Here is a 20,882-nt window from a genome sequence, read left to right on the forward strand (position 1 = left end):
GAAAGGGATAGGTGTATACCACTGGGCAAGAGTTATAGCTGGGGGAAAGGCAATTACGATGAGATTAGGCAAGATTTAGGGAGCATAGGATGGGAAAGGAAACTGCAGGGGAAGGGCACATTAGAAATGTGCAGCGTATTCAAGGAAAAGCTCCTGTATGTCCTACATAAGTATGTACCTGTCAGGCAGGGAGGAAGCTGTAGAGCGCGGGAGCCATGGTTTACGAAGGAGGTGGAATCTCTGGTCAAGAAGAAGAAGAAGGCTTATGTTAGGATGAGATGTGAAGGCTCAGTTAGGGCGCTTGAGGGCTACGGGATAGCCAGGAAAGACCTAAAGAGAGATCTCAGAAGAGCCAGGAGGAGACATGAGAAGTTGTTGGCGGATAGGATCAGGGTAAACCCGAAGGCTTTCTATAGGTATTTGAGGAATAAAAGAATGACGAAAGTAAGAGTAGGATCCGATTAAGTATAGTAGTGATAAGTTGTGTGTGGAGTCAGATGAGATAGGGGAAGCGCTAAATGAATATTTTTCAACAGTATTCACTCTAGAAAACAACAATGTTGTCGAGGAGAATGCTGAGATACAGGCTATTAGACTAGGTCGGATTGAGGTTCACATGGAACAGGTATTAGAAATCCTACAGAGGGTGAAAATAGATAAGTCCCCTGGGCTGGATGGGGTTTATCCTATGATCCTCTGGGAAGCCAGGGAGGAGATTGCCGAGCCTTTGGCATTGATCTTTAACTCGTCACTGTCTACAGGAATAGTGCCAGGCAACTGGAGGATAGCAAATGTGGTTCCCCTGTTCAAGAAGGGGAATAGAGACAACCCTGGTAATTATAGACCAGTGAGCCTTACCTCAGTTGTTGGTAAAGTGTTGGAAAAAGTTATAAGGGATAGGATTTATAATCATCTAGAAAAGAATAAATTGATTAGGGATAGTCAGCACGGTTTTGTGAAGGGAAGGTCGTGCCTCACAAACCTTATTGAGTTCTTTGAGAAGGTGACCAAACAGGTAGATGAGAGTAAACCGGTCGATGTGGTGTATATGGATGTCAGCAAGGCGTTCGATAAGGTTCCCCACAGTAGGCTATTGTACAAAATGCGGAGGAATGGAATTGTGGGAGATATAGCAGTTTGGATCGGAAATTGGCTTGCTGAAAGAAGACAGAGGGTGGTCGTTGATGGGAAATGTTCATCCTGGAGACCAGTTACTAGTGGTGTACCGCAAGGGTCGGTGTTCAGTCCACTGCTGTTTGTCATTTTTATAAATGACCTGGATGAGGGCATCCAAAGATGGGTTAGTAAATTTGCAGACGACACTAAGGTCGGTGGAGTTGTGGATAGTGACGAAGTGTGCTATAGGTTGCAGAGAGTCATAGATAAGCTGGAGAGCTGGGCTGAGAGGTGGCAAATGGAGTTTAATGCAGACAAGTGTGAGGTGATGCGCTTTGGTAGGAGTAACCGGAAGGCAAAGTACTGGGCTAAGGGTAAGATTCTTAGTAGTGTAGATGAGCAGAGAGATCTCGGTGTCCATGTACACAGATCCTTGAAAGTTGCCACCCAGGTTGACAGGGCTGTTAAGAAGGCATACAGTGTTGCAGCTTTTATTAATAGAGGGATCAAGTTCCGGAACCAAGAGGTTATGGTGAAGCTGTACAAAACTCTGATGCGGCCGCACTTGGAGTATTGTTTACAGTTCTGGTCACCGCATTATAAGAAGGATGTGGAAGCTTTGGAAAGGGTGCAGAGGAGAGATACTAGGATGTTGCCTCGTATGGAGGGAAGGTCTTACGAGGGATGTCTGAGGGACTTGAGGCTGTTTTCATTAGAGAGAAGAAGGTTGACAGGTGACTTAATTGAAACATATAAAATAATCAGAGGGTTAGATAGGGAGAGCTTTTTTCCTAGGATGGTGACAATGAGCACGAGGGGGCATAGCTTTAAATTGAGGGGTGAAAGATATAGGACAGATGTCAGAGGTAGTTTCTTTACTCAGAGAGTAGTAAGGGAATGGAACGCTTTGTCTGCAATGGTAGTAGATTCGCCAACTTTAGGTACATTTAAGTCGTCATTGGATAAGCATATGGACATACATGGAATAGTGTAGGTTAGGTGCACTTGAGATCGGTATGACAGGTTGGCACAACATCGAGGGCCGAAGGGCCTGTACTGTGCTGTAATGTTCTATGTTCTATCTGTGGGCAAGACCAAAGGTTAGGAGGGCTGTCTCACAGTCTAGTCAAGCAACAGTCTGACGTCGTCATACTCACGAAATCATACCTAATAGACAATGTACCAGACACCACCATCACCATCACCATCACTGAATACGCCATGTCCTACTAGCAAGACAGATGTGGCAGCACAGTGATATATAATCAGGAGGGAGTTGCCCAAGGAGTCCTCAACGTTAACTCCAAACCCCATAAATTCTCATGACTTCAGGCTAAACATGGGCAAGGAAACCTCCTGCTGATCACCACATACCGTCCTCCCTCAGCTGCTAAATCACTACTTCTCCATGTTGAACAATACTTAGAGGAAGCACCGAAAGGGACAAGGGCACAAAGTATACGCTGGGTGGGGGATTTCAATGTTTATGACCAAGAGCGGTTCGGCAGCAGTACTACAGATCAAGCTGGTCAGTTCCTAAAGAACATTACTGCTAGACAGCGTCTGTACCAGGTGGTGAGGGAACCAAAAAGAGGGAAGAACATACTTGACCGTACCAATCTGCCAGCTGTGGATGCATCTGTATGTGATGGTATCGGTAAGAGGGACGACCACACAGAACTTACGGAGACGAAGTCCCACTTTCACAATGAGAATAACCTCCATCATACTGCGTAGAATTATCAGTGTGCTAAATGGGGCAGACTTCGAACAAATCTGGCACCTCAGGTTTGGGCATCCATCAGCAGCCGAATTGTACTCCTGCACAATCTGTAACCTCATGGCTCCGCATATCCCCCACTCAACCATTAACATCAAGCCAGGGGGTCACATCTACATCTGAAGAGGACCTGCCAGGAGTAGCACCAGGCATACCTGAAGATGAAGTGTCAATCTGGTGAAGCTACCAACAAGGACTATTTGCACACCAAACAGCATAAGCAGCAAGTGATAGACAGAGCTAAGCAATCCCACAACTAACGAATCAGATCTAACCTCTGCAGTCCTGCCACTTCCAGTCGTGAATGGTGGTGGACATTAAACAACACAGTGGAGGAAAAGGGCCCACAAATATCCCCACCCTCAGTGGTGAAAGAGCCCAGCACATCAGTGCAAAAGATAAGGCTGAGATAACAAGGTGTACAGCTGGATATACACAGCAGGCCAAGCAGCATCAGAGGAGCAGGAAGGTTGATGTTTCGGGCTTAGACCCTTCTTCAGAAATGGGGGAGGGAAGGAGGACGAGGCTGAAATGATCTTTCAGGGGCTAGCAGTTGCAGTCAGGTCAGTGGCACTGTGACCGGCGCTGAGGCTTAGAGGGAAAGGGTGCATTCAGATGGAATGATACCGCTGCTGAGTCAACTGTGAGGGGAACAGACAGGGGATTCTGTGGCCACAGAACAGTTACCAGGAAGGTGCGTTGCCTTATGGGTACCAAGGTCAAGGATGTCTCTGAGCAGTTGCAGAACATTCTGCAGAGGGAGGGTGAACAACCAGGGGTCATTGTGCACGTTGGTACAAATCACATAGGTAGACAAAGAGACGGGGTCCTGCAAAGTGAGTATAGGGAGTGAGGTAAAAATTTAAAAAGCAGGACCTCAAGCATTATAATCTTTGGATTACTCCCACCACCACGTACTAGTGAGGATATAAATTGACAGACAGGCCAGATGAGTGCGTGGCTGAGGGGATGTTGTAGGGGGCAGAGTTTTCAGTTTTAGGATCATTGGGATCTGTTTTAAGGTAGAATTGACCTGTAGAAGAGGGACGGGTTGGGTTGAACTGGAGGGGGTCCAATTCTGCTAGAGTTAGCCGGGAGGGCTTAAACTAGTTTTGCAGAGGGGGTGGGACTCTGAATAACAGAGGAGCCATCAAGAAGGCAGGGGAAAATTAATTAGTCACCAAGAACCAGTTTATTGTTCAGGATAGCTAGGGCACAGTAAAGGGAGGGAAAAGACTTCTGGTTTAAAGTGCATTTATTTTAACACATGAGGCTTGACTGGTAAGGCAGCTGAGCTCAGAAAATGGATTGGCTCTGGGACTGGAATATTATAACCATAACAGAAAAATGGTTGAGAGAAGGGCAGGAGAAGGGCTCAGTGGTTAGCACTGCAGCCTCATAGCACCAGGGTCCCAGGTTCAATTCCACCCTTGGGCGACTGTCTGTGTGGAGTTTGCACATTCTCTCCGTGTCTCTGAGTTTTCTCTAGGTACTTCCAGTTTCCTCACGCAATCTGAAGACAGGCAGGCTAAGTGGATTGGCCATGCTAAATTGCCCATAGTGTTCAGGGATGTTCGATTAGGCAGGTTATGGGGGGATGGGTCTGTGTGGGATGCTCCAAGGGTTGATGTGGACTTGTTGGGCCAAGGGGCCTGTTTCCACACTGTAGGGATTCTATCATTCAATGACTGGCAGTTCAATGTTCCTGGATACAGAAGTACAAGCAAGGAGCAAGAGTTGCCTTTTTTGTAAGGGAGAACATAACAACAGTGTTTAGACAGGATATTCTTAAGGGGTTGTCAAGTGAGACCATATGTTTAAACTGAGAAACAAGAAGGGGCTGGTCAATCAGTTGGGACTGTATAATGGACCCACAAGTAGCCATCAGCTACGAGAACAGTTGACGTGTAGAGAGATTGCAGTTACCTGTAGGAATAACAGAGTAGTATTGGTTGGGAATTTTAATTTGCCCTTTATTGACTGGGCCACCCAGAGTGTGAAAGGCCTGGACATGATGGAATTTGCCACACGTGACCAAGAATGAGAAACATAAATGATATACATAAAATGATCTGGAGGAATGTATAGACGGTCTAATCAGCAAGTTTTCAGATGACATTAAGATTGGTGGAATAGCAGATAGTGAAGGGGACGGTCGACGAATGCAGCAGAACATAGATAGATTGGAGAGTTGGGTGGAGTAATGGCAGATAGAGTTCAATCCAGGCAAATGCGATGTGATTCATTTTGGAAGATCCAATTCAAGAGAGAACTATACGGTAAATGGAAAAGCCCGGGGAAAATTGATGCTCTGAGAGATCTGGGTGTTCGGGTCCATTGTACCTTGAAGGTGGCAACCCAGGTCGATAGAGTGGTCAAGGCGGCATACAGCATGCTTTCATTCATCGGACGGGGTACTGAGTAGAAGAGTCGGCAGGTCATGTTACGGGTGTATAGGACTTTGGTTCAACCACATTTGGAATACTGTGTACAGTTCTGGACACCACATCACCAAAGGGATATGGATGCTTTGGAAAGGGTGCAGAGGAGGTTCACCAGGATATTGCGTGGTATGGAAAGCGCTAGCTTTGAAGAAAGGTTGAGTAGATTAGGATTATTTACATTAGAAAGACGGAGTTTGAGGAGGGACCTGATTGAGGTCTACAAAATCATGAGGGGTATAGACAGGGTGGATAGCAAGAAGCTTTTTCCCCAGAGTGGGGTCTTAATTACTAGAAGTCACGATTTCAAAGTGAGAGGGAAAAGTTTAAGGGAGATATGCGTGGAAAGTTTTTTATGCAGAGGGTGGTGGGCTCCTGGAATGCGTTGCCGGTAGAGGTGGTAGCGGCAGACATGTTAGCCTCTCTTAAGATGTATCTAGACAGATACATGAATGGGCAGGGAGCAGAGGGATACAGATCCTTGGAAAATAGGTGACAGGTTCAGATAGAGGATCTGGATTGGTGCAGGCTTGTAGGGCCGCATTCTCCGACAGTCCCCTTCAGTATCTGCTACACCACCAATGTTAGAGTCATCTGCAAACTTGCTAATCAGATCATCTATACCTTCCTCCAGATCATTTATGTATATCACAAACAACAGTGGTCCTAACATGGATCCCTGTGGAACACCACTGGTCACAGTTCTCCATTTTGAGAAACTCCCCTCCACTACAACTCTGTGTCTCCTGTTGCCCAGCCAGTTCTCTATCCATCTTGCTAGTACACCTGGACCCCATGCGACTTCACTTTCTCCATCAGCCTACCATAGGGAGTTATAATGAAAGCTAACATACCATACGCCTTCTTAACAACTCTCTCCACTTAGATGGCAGCTTTCAGCGAACTGTGGACATGAACACCAAGTTCCCTCTGCTCTTCCACAATGCCAAGAATCCTTCCATTAACCCTGTGTTCTGCTTTCAAGTTTTTCCTTCCAAAATGAATCACCTCACAGTTTTCAGGGTTAAAGTCCATCTGCCAGTCCATCTAGTAAGGGAATGGAACGCTTTGCCTACAACGGTAGTAGATTCGCCAACTTTAGGCACATTTAAGTTCGTCATTGGACAAGCATATGGACGTACATGGAATAGTGTAGGTTAGATGGGCTTGAGATCGGTATGACAGGTCGGCACAACATCGAGGGCCGAAGGGCCTGCACTGTGCTGTAATGTTCTATGTTCTATGCCACTTCTCAGCCCAGCTCTGCATCCTATCAATGTCCCTTTGTAACCTAGAACAGCCCTCCGCACTGTATCGTCTGCGAACTTGCTAATCCAACCTTCCACTCCTTCATCCAAATCATTTACAAGAATCACAAATAGTAGAGGACCCAGAACAGATCATTGTGGTACACCATTCATAACTGGCCACCATGTTGAACATTTTCTGTTGTGAAAAGTAAAATCAAGGTAGGATTTATTAAGTTGATGATAAGTTCCTTGGGAGTGTTGTGGAATAGAGGGATCTAGGGCCTAGGAGTACAAGTACACAGCTTTTGAAAGCAGCATCACAGGTGGACTGGGTGGTGAAGAAGGCATTTAGCAAGTTGGCCTACATTGGTCGAGGCATTGAGTATAGGGGTTGGGCCGTTATGTTACAGTTATATAAGTTGTCGGTGAGGCCACACTTGGGGAATTGTGTACAGTTTTGGTCACCTTGTTACAGGAAAGACACAGTTAAACTGGAAAGTGTGCAAAGAACACTTACGAGGATATTATCAGGATAAGTAGGCCTGAGTTAGAGGAAGAGGTTGGCCAAGAAAGGTCTCTATTCCTTGGAACATAGGAGAATGAGGGCTGGCCTTATTCAGGTGTACAAAACCATGAGGTGCATAGATAGGATGAATGCATATAGTTGTTTTTCCCCAGGATAGGGGAAATGGAAACAAGAGGGCATAGGTTTCAGGTGAGAGGGGAAGATTTAAGAAAGACCTGAGGAGCAACTTCTTCACACACAGAGTGGTGCTCATATGGAATGGGTTGCCAGAAAAAGTGGTTGGGTCAGGTTCAATGGCAACATTTAAAAAAAAACTTGTAAAGGTACATGGATAAGAAGGGTTTAGAGGAATACTGACCAAACGCCGGGAATTGGAGCTTGCTGAGTGGAAACCATGGTCAGCATGGACCAATCTGGGCCAAAGGTCTCTTTCCATGTTGTAAACTCTATGATTCACTTGAGGAGGAGGCGGCTCCACAAATATCTCTATCCACAATGATGGAAGAGCCCAGCACGTCGGTGCAAAAGATAACGCTGAGGTATTTGCAGCAATCTGTAGCCAGAAGTGACAAGTCGATGATCTATCTCGGCCTCCTCCAGTGGTCCCCCCCCAGCATGACTGCTACCAGTCTGCAGCCAATTCAAATTTACTCCAAGTGATATCAAGAGACGGTTGGAGACACTGGATACTGCAAAGGCTATGGGCCCTGCCAACATTCCAGCACTAGTACTGTAGACTTGTGCTCCAGAACTTGCCACTCCCTAAGCTAAGCTACTCCAGTACAGTTACAACACTGGTGTCTACCCAGCAATGTGGATAATTGTCCAGGTATGTCCTGTATACAAAAAGCAGGACAAATGCAACCCAGTTGATTGCCACCCCATCAGTTTACTCTCGATCATCAGTAAAGTGATGAAGGAATCATCAATAGTGGTATCAAGCAGCAACTGCTTAGCAATAGAGATAATGGGAACTGCAGATGCTGGAGAATCCAAGATAACAAAGTATGAAGCTGGGTGAACACAGCAGGCCAAGCAGCATCTCAGGAGCACAAAAGCTGACGTTTTGGTCCTAGACCCTTCATCAGAGAGGGGGATGGGGAGAGGGTTCTGGGGGGAGGCGGACCGAAGATGGAGGGAATAGAAGATAGGTGGAGAGGAGAGTATAGGTGGGGAGGTAGGGAGGGGATAGGTCAGTCCAGGGAAGACGGACAGGTCAAGGAGGCAGGATGAGGTTAGTAGGTAGGAAATGGAGGTGCGGCTTGAGGTGGGAGGAAGGGATAGGTGAGAGGAAGAACAGGTTAGGGAGGCGGGGACAAGCTGGGCTGGTTTTGGGATGCAGTGGGGGAAGGGGAGATTTTGAAGCTTGTGAAGTCCACGTTGACACCATTGGGCTGCAGGGTTCCCAAGCGGAATATGAGTTGCTGTTCCTGCAACCTTCGGGTGGCATCACTGTGGCACTGCAGGAGGCCCATGATGGACATGTCATCTGAGGAAATGGGAGGGGGAGTTAAAATGGTTCGCTACTGGGAGGTGCAGTTGTTTATTGCGAACCGAGCGGAGGCGTTCTGCAAAGTGGTCCCCAAGCCTCCGCAGCAGATACATGGGAGTCCCCGCTTCAAGTTTCCCTCCAAACCACTCACCATCCTGACTTGGAAATATATGGTAATAGTATATAAGGTAGCGGTGGAGGTTAGGTAGACCTTATGTTTAGGGTAAAAGTTCGGCACAACATCATGGCCAAAAGGCCTGTCCTCTGCTGTACTGTTCTTTTTTTCTAATGAATATTGCCATTCCTTCCCTGTCAGTGGGTCAACATCCTGGAATTCTCTCCGTAATGGCATTGTGAGTCAATCCATTGCAGGTGGACGGCAGCGGTTCAAGAAGGCAACTCACAAACACCTTCTCAAGGGCAACCCCGGATGAACAATAAATGCTGGCCAACCAGAGATGCCCATATCTGATAAATGAATGAATAAAAACAATGTCCTGCCATCCCTGGAATCAGTTTGGTAAACCTTTGTTACATTCCCAATAGCAAGTACATCCCTCTTCACAGAAGGAAACTGAAACTGCATGCAATGTTCCAGGTGTAGTCTCACCAATGCCCTGTATATTTGCAGCAAGGCATCCCTTCTCTTGTGCTTGAAACCTCTTATTGTGAAGGCTAACATACCATCCATCTTTATTCCCACCTGCATGCTTAGCACCAGCAACTGTAGCAAGATTAGGGTCATGTTGCACTTTCACTCTCTCAATTTACACTAATTCAGACCCACGCCCTCCACCTCCTCCAGGACTTCCAATTCCCTGGCCCCCAACACCTCATAATCACCATGGACGTCCAGTCCCTGTACACCTGCATTCCGCATGGAGATGGCCTCAAGGCCCTCCGCTTCTTCCTGTCCCGCAGGCCCGACCAGTCCCCCTCCACCGACACTCTCATCCGCCTAGCTGAACTCGTCCTCACACTCAACAACTTCTCTTTTGACTCCTCCCACTTCCTACAGACTAAGGGGGTGGCCATGGGCACCCGCATGGGCCCCAGCTATGCCTGCCTCTTTGTAGGTTACGTGGAACAGTCCCTCTTCCGCACCGACACAGGCCCCAAACCCCACCTCTTCCTCCGGTACATTGATGACTGTATTGGCGCCGCCTCTTGCTCCCCAGAGGAGCTCGAACAGTTCATCCACTTCACCAACACCTTCCACCCCAACCTTCAGTTCACCTGGGCCATCTCCAGCACATCACTCACCTTCCTGGACCTCTCAGTCTCCATCTCAGGGAACCAGCTTGTAACTGATGTCCATTTCAAGCCCACCGACTCCCACAGCTACCTAGAATACACCTCCTCCCACCCACCCTCCTGCAAAAATTCCATCCCCTATTCCCAATTCCTCCGCCTCCGCCGCATCTGCTCCCACGACAAGACATTCCACTCCCGCACATCCCAGATGTCCAAGTTCATTAAGGACCGCAACTTTCCCCCCACGGTGATCGAGAACGCCCTTGACCGCGTCTCCCGCATTTCCCGCGACACATCCCTCACACCCCGCCCCCGCCACAACCGCCCCAAGAGGATCCCCCTCGTTCTCACACACCACCCTACCAACCTCCGGATACAACGCATTATCCTCCGACACTTCCGCCATTTACAATCCGACCCCACCACCCAAGACATTTTTCCATCCCCTCCCCTGTCAGCTTTCCGGAGAGACCACTCTCTCCGTGACTCCCTTGTTCGCTCCACACTGCCCTCCAACCCCACCACACCCGGCACCTTCCCCTGCAACCGCAGGAAATGCTACACTTGTCCCCACACCTCCTCCCTCACCCCCATCCCAGGCCCCAAGATGACATTCCACATCAAGCAGAGGTTCACCTGCACATCTGCCAATGTGGTATACTGCATCCACTGTACCCGGTGCGGCTTCCTCTACATTGGGGAAACCAAGCGGAGGCTTGGGGACCGCTTTGCAGAACACCTCCGCTCAGTTCGCAAAAAACAACTGCACCTCCCAGTCGCAAACCATTTCCACTCCCCCTCCCATTCTCTTGATGACATGTCCATCATGGGCCTCCTGCACTGCCACAATGATGCCACCCGAAGGTTGCAGGAACAGCAACTCATATTCCGCCTGGGAACCCTGCAGCCTAATGGTATCAATGTGGACTTCACCAGTTTCAAAATCTCCCCTTCCCCTACTGCATCCCTCAACCAGCCCAGTTCGTCCCCTCCCCCCACTGCACCACACAACCAGCCCAGCTCTTCCCCCCCACCCACTGCATCCCAAAACCAGTCCAACCTGTCTCTGCCTCCCTAACCGGTTCTTCCTCTCACCCATCCCTTCCTCCCACCCCAAGCCGCACCCCCCGCTACCTACTAACCTCATCCCACCTCCTTGACCTGTCCGTCTTCCCTGGACTGACCTATCCCCTCCCTACCTCCCCACCTACACTCTCTCCACCTATCTTCTTTACTCTCCATCTTCGGTCCGCCTCCCCCTCTCTCCCTATTTATTCCAGTTCCCTCCCCCCATCCCCCTCTCTGATGAAGGGTCTAGGCCCGAAACGTCAGCTTTTGTGCTCCTGAGATGCTGCTTGGCCTGCTGTGTTCATCCAGCCTCACATTTTATTATCTTGGAATCTCCAGCATCTGCAGTTCCCATTATCTCTAATAATCTGCCATCCTGTTTTTACTACCAAAGTGGATAGCCTCACATTTATCCACATTATACTGCACCTGCCATGCATTTCAGTTAGTTATTCCTGTCAAAGTCGCATTCCAGTCAATCCTGCCAAGCTCCATTTTACTCCACTGAAATTAGCTCTCTGCCAACTGATTTTTCTTACTCGGAATTGTTACTCCTCATTCTCCACCATCATCCTCAAACTTAGCATGCAAGGATCACTGTATTCTGTCACAACCCAATATCTGATTCATGTCAAAGAACATACAGCAAAGGAACAGGCCTATTGGCCCACGAAGACTCTGCTGACATACGCTTTTCTGAAGTAAAAATCTTTCACCTCTACACAGCCCGTTTCCCTCTATTACTATTACTTCTCATTCAGAAAGATAGGAGTCAATGGATTAAGGGAAATTTGGCTGCCTGGATACAAATTAGCTGTCCAATCCAAGTCAGAGTGTGGTAGTGCACAGAAAGTATTCAGCCGGGAGACCTGTGACCAGTGGTTAGATTAGATTTCCTACAGTGTGGAAACAGGCCCTTTGGCCCAACAAGTCCACACCGCCCCTTGGAGCGGACCCATCACCCTATAACCCACACATCCATGAACACTACGGGCAATTTAGCATGGCCGATAAACCTAGCCTGCACATCTTTGGACTGTGGGAGGAAACCGGAGCACCCGGTGGAAACCCATGCAGACACGAGGATGTGCAAACTCCACACAGTCACCCGAGGCTGGAATCGAACCCAGGTCCCTGGTGCTGTGAGGCTGCAGTGCCAACCACTGAGCCACTGTGCCGCATGGATCTGTTCTGGGACCTCTGCTCTCTGTGATCTTTATAAATGACTTGGATGAGGAAGTGAAAAGGTGGGTTAGTAAGTTTGCAGATGGCACGAACGTTGGTGGGGTTATGGATAGTGTGGAGGGCTGTTGTAGGTTGGAAAGGGACAATGACAGAATGCAGAGCTGCGCAAAAAAGTGGCAGATGGAATTCAACCCAGAAAAGTGTGAAATGATTTCATTTCATAAGGTCAAATTCGAATGCAGAATACAGTGCTCCGGTTTCCTCCCACAGTCCAAAGATGTGCAGGCTAGGTTTATCGGCCATGCTAAATTGCCCGTAGTGTTCATGGATGTGTGGGTTATAGGGTGATGGGTCTGGGTAGGATACTCCAAGGGGCGGTGTGGACTTGTTGGGCCAAAGGGGCTGTTTCCACACTGTAGGAAATCTAATCTAACCACTGGTCACAGGTCTCCCGGCTGAATACTTTCTGTGTACTACCACACTCTGACTTCGATTGGACAGCTAATTTGTATCCAGGCAGCCAAATTTCCCTTAATCCATTGACTCCTATCTTTCTGAATGAGAAGTAATAGTATGGCAGGATTCTCAGCAGTGTGGAGGAACAGAGGGATCTTGGGGTTCACATCCATAGATCCTTCAAAGTTGCCACCCAAGTTGATTGAGTTGTAAAGAAGGTATATGGTGTATACACAGGGTATATGGTGTGTTGGCTTTCATTGGCAGGGGAAATAAGTTTAAGAACCCAAGATAATAAAATGTGAGGCTGGATGAACACAGCAGGCCAAGCAGCATCTCAGGAGCACAAAAGCTGACGTTTCGGGCCTAGACCCTTCATCAGAGAGGGGGATGGGGTGAGGGTTCTGGAATAAATAGGGAGAGAGGGGGAGGCGGACCGAAGATGGAGAGAAAAGAAGATAGGTGGAGAGAGTATAGGTGGGGAGGTAGGGAGGGGATAGGTCAGTCCAGGGAAGACGGACAGGTCAAGGAGGTGGGATGAGGTTAGTAGGTAGATGGGGGTGCGGCTTGGGGTGGGAGGAAGGGATGGGTGAGAGGAAGAACAGGTTAGGGAGGCAGAGACAGGTTGGACTGGTTTTGGGATGCAGTGGGTGGAGGGGAAGAGCTGGGCTGGTTGTGTGGTGCAGTGGGGGGAGGGGACGAACTGGGCTGGTTTAGGGATGCGGTGGGGGAAGGGGAGATTTTGAAACTGGTGAAGTCCACATTGATACCATTAGGCTGCAGGGTTCCCAAGCGGAATATGAGTTGCTGTTCCTGCAACCTTCGGGTGGCATCATTGTGGCAGTGCAGGAGGCCCATGATGGACATGTCATCTAAAGAATGGGAGGGGGAGTGGAAATGGTTTGCGACTGGGAGGTGCAGTTGTTTATTGCGAGCCGAGCGGAGGTGTTCTGCAAAGCGGTCCCCAAGCCTCTGCTTGGTTTCCCCAATGTAGAGGATGCCACACCGGGTACAGTGGATGCAGTATACCACATTGGCAGATGTGCAGGTGAACTTCTGCTTAATGTGGAAAGTCATCTTGGGGCCTGGGATAGGGGTGAGGGAGGAGGTGTGGGGGCAAATGTAGCATTTCCTGCGGTTGCAGGGGAAGGTGCCGGGTGTGGTGGGGTTGGAGGGCAGTGTGGAGCGAACAAGGGAGTCACGGAGAGAGTGGTCTCTCCGGAAAGCAGACAGGGGTGGGGATGGAAAAATGTCTTGGGTGGTGGGGTCGGATTGTAGATGGCGGAAGTGTCGGAGGATGATGCGTTGTATCCGGAGGTTGGTGGGGTGGTGTGTGAGAACGAGGGGGATCCTCTTTGGGCGGTTGTGTCGGGGGTGGGGTGTGAGGGATGTATTGCAGGAAATGCGGGAGTCGCGATCAAGGGCGTTCTCGACCACTGTGGGGGGAAAGTTGCGGTCCTTGAAGAACTTGGACATCTGGGATGTGCGGGAGTGGAATGCCTCATCGTGGGAGCAGATGCGGCGGAGGCGGAGCAATTGGGAATAGGGGATGGAATTTTTGCAGGAGGGTGGGTGGGAGGAGGTGTATTCTCGGTAGCTGTGGGAGTTGGTGGGCTTGAAATGGACATCAGTTACAAGCTGGTTGCCTGAGATGGAGACTGAGAGGTCCAGGAAGGTGAGGGATGTGCTGGAGATGGCCCAGGTGAACTGAAGGTTGGGGTGGAAGGTGTTGGTGAAGTGGATGAACTGTTCGAGCTCCTCTGGGGAGCAAGAGGCGGCGCCGATACAGTCATCAATGTACCGGAGGAAGAGGTGGGGTTTGGGGCCTGTGTAGGTGCGGAAGAGGGACTGTTCCATGTAACCTACAAAGAGGCAGGCATAGCTGGGGCCCATGCGGGTGCCCATGGCCACCCCCATAGTCTGTAGGAAGTGGGAGGAGTCAAAAGAGAAGTTGTTGAGGGTGAGGACGAGTTCGGCTAGGCGGATGAGGGTGTCGGTGGAGGGGGACTGGTCGGGCCTGCGGGACAGGAAGAAGCGGAGGGCCTTGAGGCCATCTGCATGCGGAATGCAGGTGTATAGGGACTGGACGTCCATGCTGAAGATGAGGTGTTGGGGGCCAGGGAATTGGAAGTCCTGGAGGAGGTGGAGGGCGTGGGTGGTGTCACGGACGTAGGTAGGGAGTTCCTCGACCAAAGGGGAGAAAATGGAGTCCAGATAGGTGGAGATGAGTTCGGTGGGGCAGGAGCAGGCTGAGACGATGGGTCGGCCAGGGCAGGCAGGTTTGTGGATTTTGGGAAGGAGATAGAAAGAGACTTCTTTCCTGGTGCAGAAATGACTAGCACGAGGGGGCATAATTCTAGGATTATTGGAGGAAGGTATGAGGGACATGTCAGAAGTAGGTTTTTTTACACAGAGAGTGGTGGGTGCTACTACCATCCCCTGTCTTCTCTTGGGCAGCCAGTTTTGTATCCAGTCAGTCAAATTTCCGTGAATCCCATGCCTCCTTACTTTCTGAATGAGCCTACCATGGGGTTCCTTATCAAGTACCTTGCTAAAATCCATATACGCCACATCCACTGCTCTGCCTTCATCAATGTGTTTTGTCACATTCTCAAAAAATTCAATAAGGCTTGTGAAGCATGACCAGCCCCTCAGAAAGCTGTGCTGACTATTTCTAATCAAACTGTGCCTTTCGAAAGTATTTTTTCTTTATTCATTCATGAGATGAGGGCATCACTGGCCAGACAGCATTTATTGTCCATCCCCAATTGCCCAGACGGCAGTTAAGAATCAACCACATTGATGTAACATGTAGGCCAGATGAGGTAAGGATGGCAATTTCCTTCCCTAAAGGACATGAGTGAACCAGATGGGCTTTTCCGACAATCGACTATAGTTTCATGGTCATCACTAAATTCTTAATTCCAGATATTTTTATTGAATTCAAATTCCACCAGCTGCAGTGGCAGGATTTGAACCCGGGTCCCAAGAACACTATTTGTGTCTCTGGATTAATAGTCCAGTGATAATACCACTGGGCCATCATCTCCCCGAATCATAAATACCATCCCTTTAAATCCTCTCCAATAATTTGCCCACCCCACCACAGAAGTAAAACTGACTGGTCTATAATTCCCAGGATTATCCCTATTCCGTTTCTTGAACAAGGGGATGACATTTGCCACCCTCCAATCATTTGATACTACTCCAGTGCACAGTGAGGACACAAAGATCAAAGGTCATCGCCAAAGGTGCAGCAATCTTTTCCCTCACTTCTCATAGAAACCTTGGGTATATCCCATCTATCCAGGGGACTTATCAATCCTCATGTTTTTCAAAATTTCTAGCACATCCTCCTTCCTAACATCAACCTGTTAGAGCATGTCTGCCTGTTTCACGTTGTCCTCACGAACGTCAATGTCCTTCTCACTGGTGAGTAGATCTGGGTGGGATGCTCCTTGGAGGAGTGGTGTGGACTTGATGGGCCGAATGGCTATTTACACACTTTAGGCATTCAATGATGGTCTTTAAGACTACATAATTGTAAGATTTATGTTCCTCACCTCCATTCAAATTTCTTCTACGTTTGCAGCCTCTCAGACAGCCTCTCTTTCCAAAACAACAATGCTCTCCTTCACCAATACTGACAGCCCACTACCCTTCTAATCTTTTTTAAACACCTTGTGCCAAGCATCTGTTGTTGCCACATTGTGGTTCCATGTGGTAATGTGTACTCAAAATTCCCCAATCTTATTTACTGTACACCACACATTCACATAAATGCACAGTAACTCTTAATCGGGTTACATTTCTCTCTCATCACCTCATAACTTGCCAGTCTCCAAGTATTTGGCAAATCCTTGAATTTTTCTCTGTTATTCTCACTTGGCTCCTATATCCTTGCTGAGTAGTTGATCTACTATAAATCCCATTAATTTCTTTAGGACTTTTTATAAAGTACTATCAGTATCTTGCAGTTCCTCATTTACACCTGATACTTCAGCGAAGTCAAGTACGAATATTTGTTTAGTTTCACTGCCATACCCTTAATCCTCATTATAAATTCTCTTGACTCTCCCTATTATCCAATATTCGTTTTTGATAATCTTTTCCAAATTGGAACTTTCCTCACCTGAAAGTGAAGACTTCATCTAAACCGCCCACTTCATCCAAGGACAGCATCACTTTCCTGACCATTCGTAATCCCTCTTTCTGTTGTGCAGTCAGCTCTTTTCTTGGTGAAGTTTTCCAATGTCTTTCTACAGCATCTCCTCCATCTCCGATACTGGTGGTGTTCAGCTGAAAAGGCAAGCTGGACGGAAATAGATTTAGAACATACTTTATAGTACAGATTTGTTATTAACAATTCATTTGCTGCCCGAAGGAAAATTTGCTACTGTGGTAAAGCTAATTCAATGAATTCCGGTATTTGTAACCTCTTAAGTAGACCAAGGTAGATAATCCAGGCGAAGACATAAAAAACAGACAGGAAAAGTTCCCTCAAATACCTCAAAAAAGAGTTAAAGTATTTGTCCTGTAGAAAATGTGCGTTGGAATTTGAAATGAAAAATGAGTACTATAGATGGGTCAGTTTTTGTCCAGAGTGTGCAGGAGGGCTTCCCAACACAGTATGTAGATAGGCCAACAACGGGTGAAGCCACATTGGATTTGTTACTGGGTAATGACCCGGACAGGTGTTAGATTTGGAAGTAGGTGAGCACTTTGGTGATAGCGATCTCAATTCTGTTATGTTTACTTTAGTGATGGAAAGGGATAGGTGTATACCACTGGGCAAGATTTATAGCTGGGGGAAAGGCAATTACGATGAGATTAGGCAAGATTTAGGGAGCATAGGATGGGGAAGGAAACTGCAGGGGATGGGCACCTGAGAAATGTGGAGCTTATTCAAGGAAAAGCTCCTGTGTGTCCTACATAAGTATGTAGATATATATGTACCTGTCAGGCAGGGAGGAAGATGTAGAGTGCGGGCCCCGTGGTTTACGAAGGAGGTGGAATCTCTGGTCAAGCGGAAGAAGAAGGCTTATGTTGAGATGAGATGTGAAGGCTCAGTTAGGGCACTTGAGGGCTAGGAGGTAGCGAGGAAAGACCTAAAGAGAGAGCTCAGAAGAGCCAGGAGGAGACATTAGAAGTTGTTGGCGGATAGGATCAGGGTAAACCCGAAGGCTTTCTATAGGTATTTAAGGAATAAAAGAATGACGAAAGAAAGATTAGGCACAATCAAGGATAGTAGTGGTAAGTTGTGTGTGGAGTCAGATGAGATATGGGAAGCGCTAAATGAATATTTTACAATAGTATTCACTCTAGAAAATGACAATCTTGTCGAGGAGAATACTGAGATACAGGCTACTAGACTAGGTGGGATTGAGGTTCACACAGAAGAGGTATTAGAAATCCTTCAGAAGGTGAAGAAAGATAAGTCCCCTGGGCCGGATGAGATTTATCCTCGGATCCTCTGGGAAGCCAGGGAGGAGATTGCCGAGCCTTTGGCATTGATCTTTAACTCGTCATTGTCTACAGGAATAGTGTCAGATGACTGGAGGATAGCAGATGTGGTTCCCCTGTTCAAGAAGGGGAGTAGAGAGAACCCTGGTAATTATAGAACAGTGAGCCTTACCTCAGTTGTTGGTAAAGTGTTAGAAAATGTTATAAGGGATAGGATTTATACTCATCTAGAAAAGAATAAATTGATTAGGGATAGTCAGCACGGTTTTGTGAAGGGAAGGGCGTGACTCACAAACCTTATTGAGTTCTTTGAGAAGGTGACCAAACAGGTAGATGAGAGTAAACCGGTTGATGTGGTGTATATGGATTTCAGCAAGGCGTTCAATAAGGTTCTCCACAATAGGCTATTGTACAAAATGCGGAGAAATGGAATTGTGGGAGATATAGCAGTTTGGATCAGAAATTGGCTTGCTGAAAGAAGACATAGGGTGGTAGTTGATGGGAAATGTTCATCCTGGAGTCCAGTTACTAGTGGTGTACCGCAAGGGTCGGTGTTGGGTCCACTGCTGTTCGTCATTTTTATAAATGACCTGGATGAGGGCGTAGAAGGATGGGTTAGTAAATTTGCAGACGACACAAAGGTCGGTGGAGTTGTGGATAGTGACGAAGGATGCTGCAGGTTGCAGAGAGACATAGATAAGCTGCAGAGTTGGGCTGAGAGGTGGCAAATGGAGTTTAATGCAGACAAGTGTGAGGTGATGCATTTTGGTAGAGGTAACCGGAATGCAAAGTACTGGGCTAATGGTAAGATTCTTAGCAGTGTAGATGAGCAGAGAGATTCTGGTGTCCACATACACAGATCCTTGAAAGTTGCCACCCAGGTTGACACGGCTGTTAAGAAGGCGTACAGTGTTGCAGCTTTTATTAATAGAGGGATCAAGTTCCGGAACCAAGAGGTTATGGTGAAGCTGTACAAAACTCTGATGCGGCCGCACTTGGAGTATTGTTTACAGTTCTGGTCACCGCATTATAAGAAGGATGTGGAAGCTTTGGAAAGGGTGCAGAGGAGAGATACTAGGATGTTGCCTCGTATGGAGGGAAGGTCTTACGAGGGATGTCTGAGGGACTTGAGGCTGTTTTCATTAGAGAGAAGAAGGTTGACAGGTGACTTAATTGAAACATATAAAATAATCAGAGGGTTAGATAGGGTGGATAGGGAGAGCCTTTTTCCTAGGATGGTGACAGCGAGCACAAGGGGGCATTGCTTTAAATTGAGGGGTGAAAGATATAGGACAGATGTCAGAGGTAGTTTCTTTACTCAGAGAGTAGTAAGGGAATGGAACGCTTTGCCTCCAACGGGAGTAGATTCGCCATCTTTAGGTACATTTAAGTCGTCATTGGACAAGCATATGGACGTACATGGAATAGTGTAGGTTAGATGGGCTTGAGTTCGGTATGACAGGGTGGCACAACATCGAGGGCCAAAGAGCCTGTACTGTACTGTAATGTTCTATGTTCTATGTTCTAGATAGAAAGTCACTTTCTGGAAATAGCTGTAAACCAAGAATTGAAAGGGAGGGAGAAATTCAAGCAAATTATAATTATCAGGGAAGGAGCACAGAACATGGTTGCAAGAACAGGTCACTGGGTTCTGATGAATTTCATCCCAGGGTCTTTCAAGAAGTAGAGATAATTCAAAAACACATAGACTTGGAAAATGTGTTTTTAGATTAGAAAATATATTATATAATATGGAATATATATATATATATATATATATATATATATACACACACATACATTCTATATAATATATAGAATATATTATCACTCCATTGTTCAAAAAGGGATGACCCAGAAAGCAGGAAACTACTTGCCAGTTACGTAACATGTATCACAAAAAAAATGTTCCAAGCTATTATTAAGATGATTAAGGACACTTGGACAAATTCAAGGTGATCAGGCAGAACCAACATGGTTTCATTAAAGGGAAATCGTGTTTGTTTAATTTACTGGAGTTCTTTGAAGAAGTAACTTGTGCTGTGGATAAAGGGAATCAGTGGATATATTGTATTTCGATATTCAGAACGTATTTGATAAGTGCAGAAATTAAAAGCTCACTGTACTGGGTGACACATTGGCAGTTTTCTTCCCTATAGGATGTCAGTGAACTAGATGCATTTTCTTTCCCCTGACAATTGACAATGGTTTCATGGTTATGTAGACAGGCCAACAAGGGGCGAAGCCACATTAGATTTGGTACTGGGTAATGAGCCCGGCCAGGCGTTAGATTTGGAAGTAGGTGAACATTTTGGTGATAGCGATCACAATTCTGTTATGTTTACTTTAGTGATGGAAAGGGATAAGTGTATACCACTGGGCATGAGTTATAGCTGGGGGAAAGGCAATTACGATGAGATTAGGCAAGATTTAGGGAGCATAGGATGGGGAAGGAAACTGCAGGGGATGGGCACATTAGAAATGTGGAGCTTTTTCAAGGAAAAGCTCCTGTGTGTCCTAGATAAGTATGTACCTGTCAGGCAGGGAGGAAGCTGTAGAGCATGGGAGCCGTGGTTTACGAAAGAGGTGGAATCTCTGGTCAAGAGGAAGAAGGCGGCTTATGTTAGGACGAGATGTGAAGGCTCAATTAGGGCACTTGAGGGTTACAAGGTAGCCAGTAAAGACCTAAAGAAATAGAGAGCTCAGAAGAGCCAGGAGGAGACATGAGAAGTTGTTGGCAGATAGGATCAGGGTAAACCTTAAGGATTTCTATAGGTATATAAGGAATAAAAGAATGACGAAAGTAAGATTAGGGCCAATCAAGGACAGCAGTGGGAAGTTGTGTGTGGAG

General features: G+C 47.2%; 1 protein-coding gene across 1 annotated transcript in view; it reads right to left on the bottom strand.

Moving 5' to 3' along the window:
* Positions 1-20,882, bottom strand: part of xrcc5 (X-ray repair complementing defective repair in Chinese hamster cells 5) — a 296,785-nt gene that overhangs the window by 157,366 nt on the left and 118,537 nt on the right. Inside the window, exon 6 of the mRNA XM_059647633.1 lies at positions 16,701-16,880. Coding sequence (XP_059503616.1) covers positions 16,701-16,880 — 180 coding nt within the window. The remainder of the gene's footprint in view (positions 1-16,700; positions 16,881-20,882) is intronic.

The sequence above is a fragment of the Stegostoma tigrinum genome, chromosome 7 (assembly GCF_030684315.1).
Source record: "Stegostoma tigrinum isolate sSteTig4 chromosome 7, sSteTig4.hap1, whole genome shotgun sequence".
Lineage (NCBI taxonomy): Eukaryota > Metazoa > Chordata > Chondrichthyes > Orectolobiformes > Stegostomatidae > Stegostoma > Stegostoma tigrinum.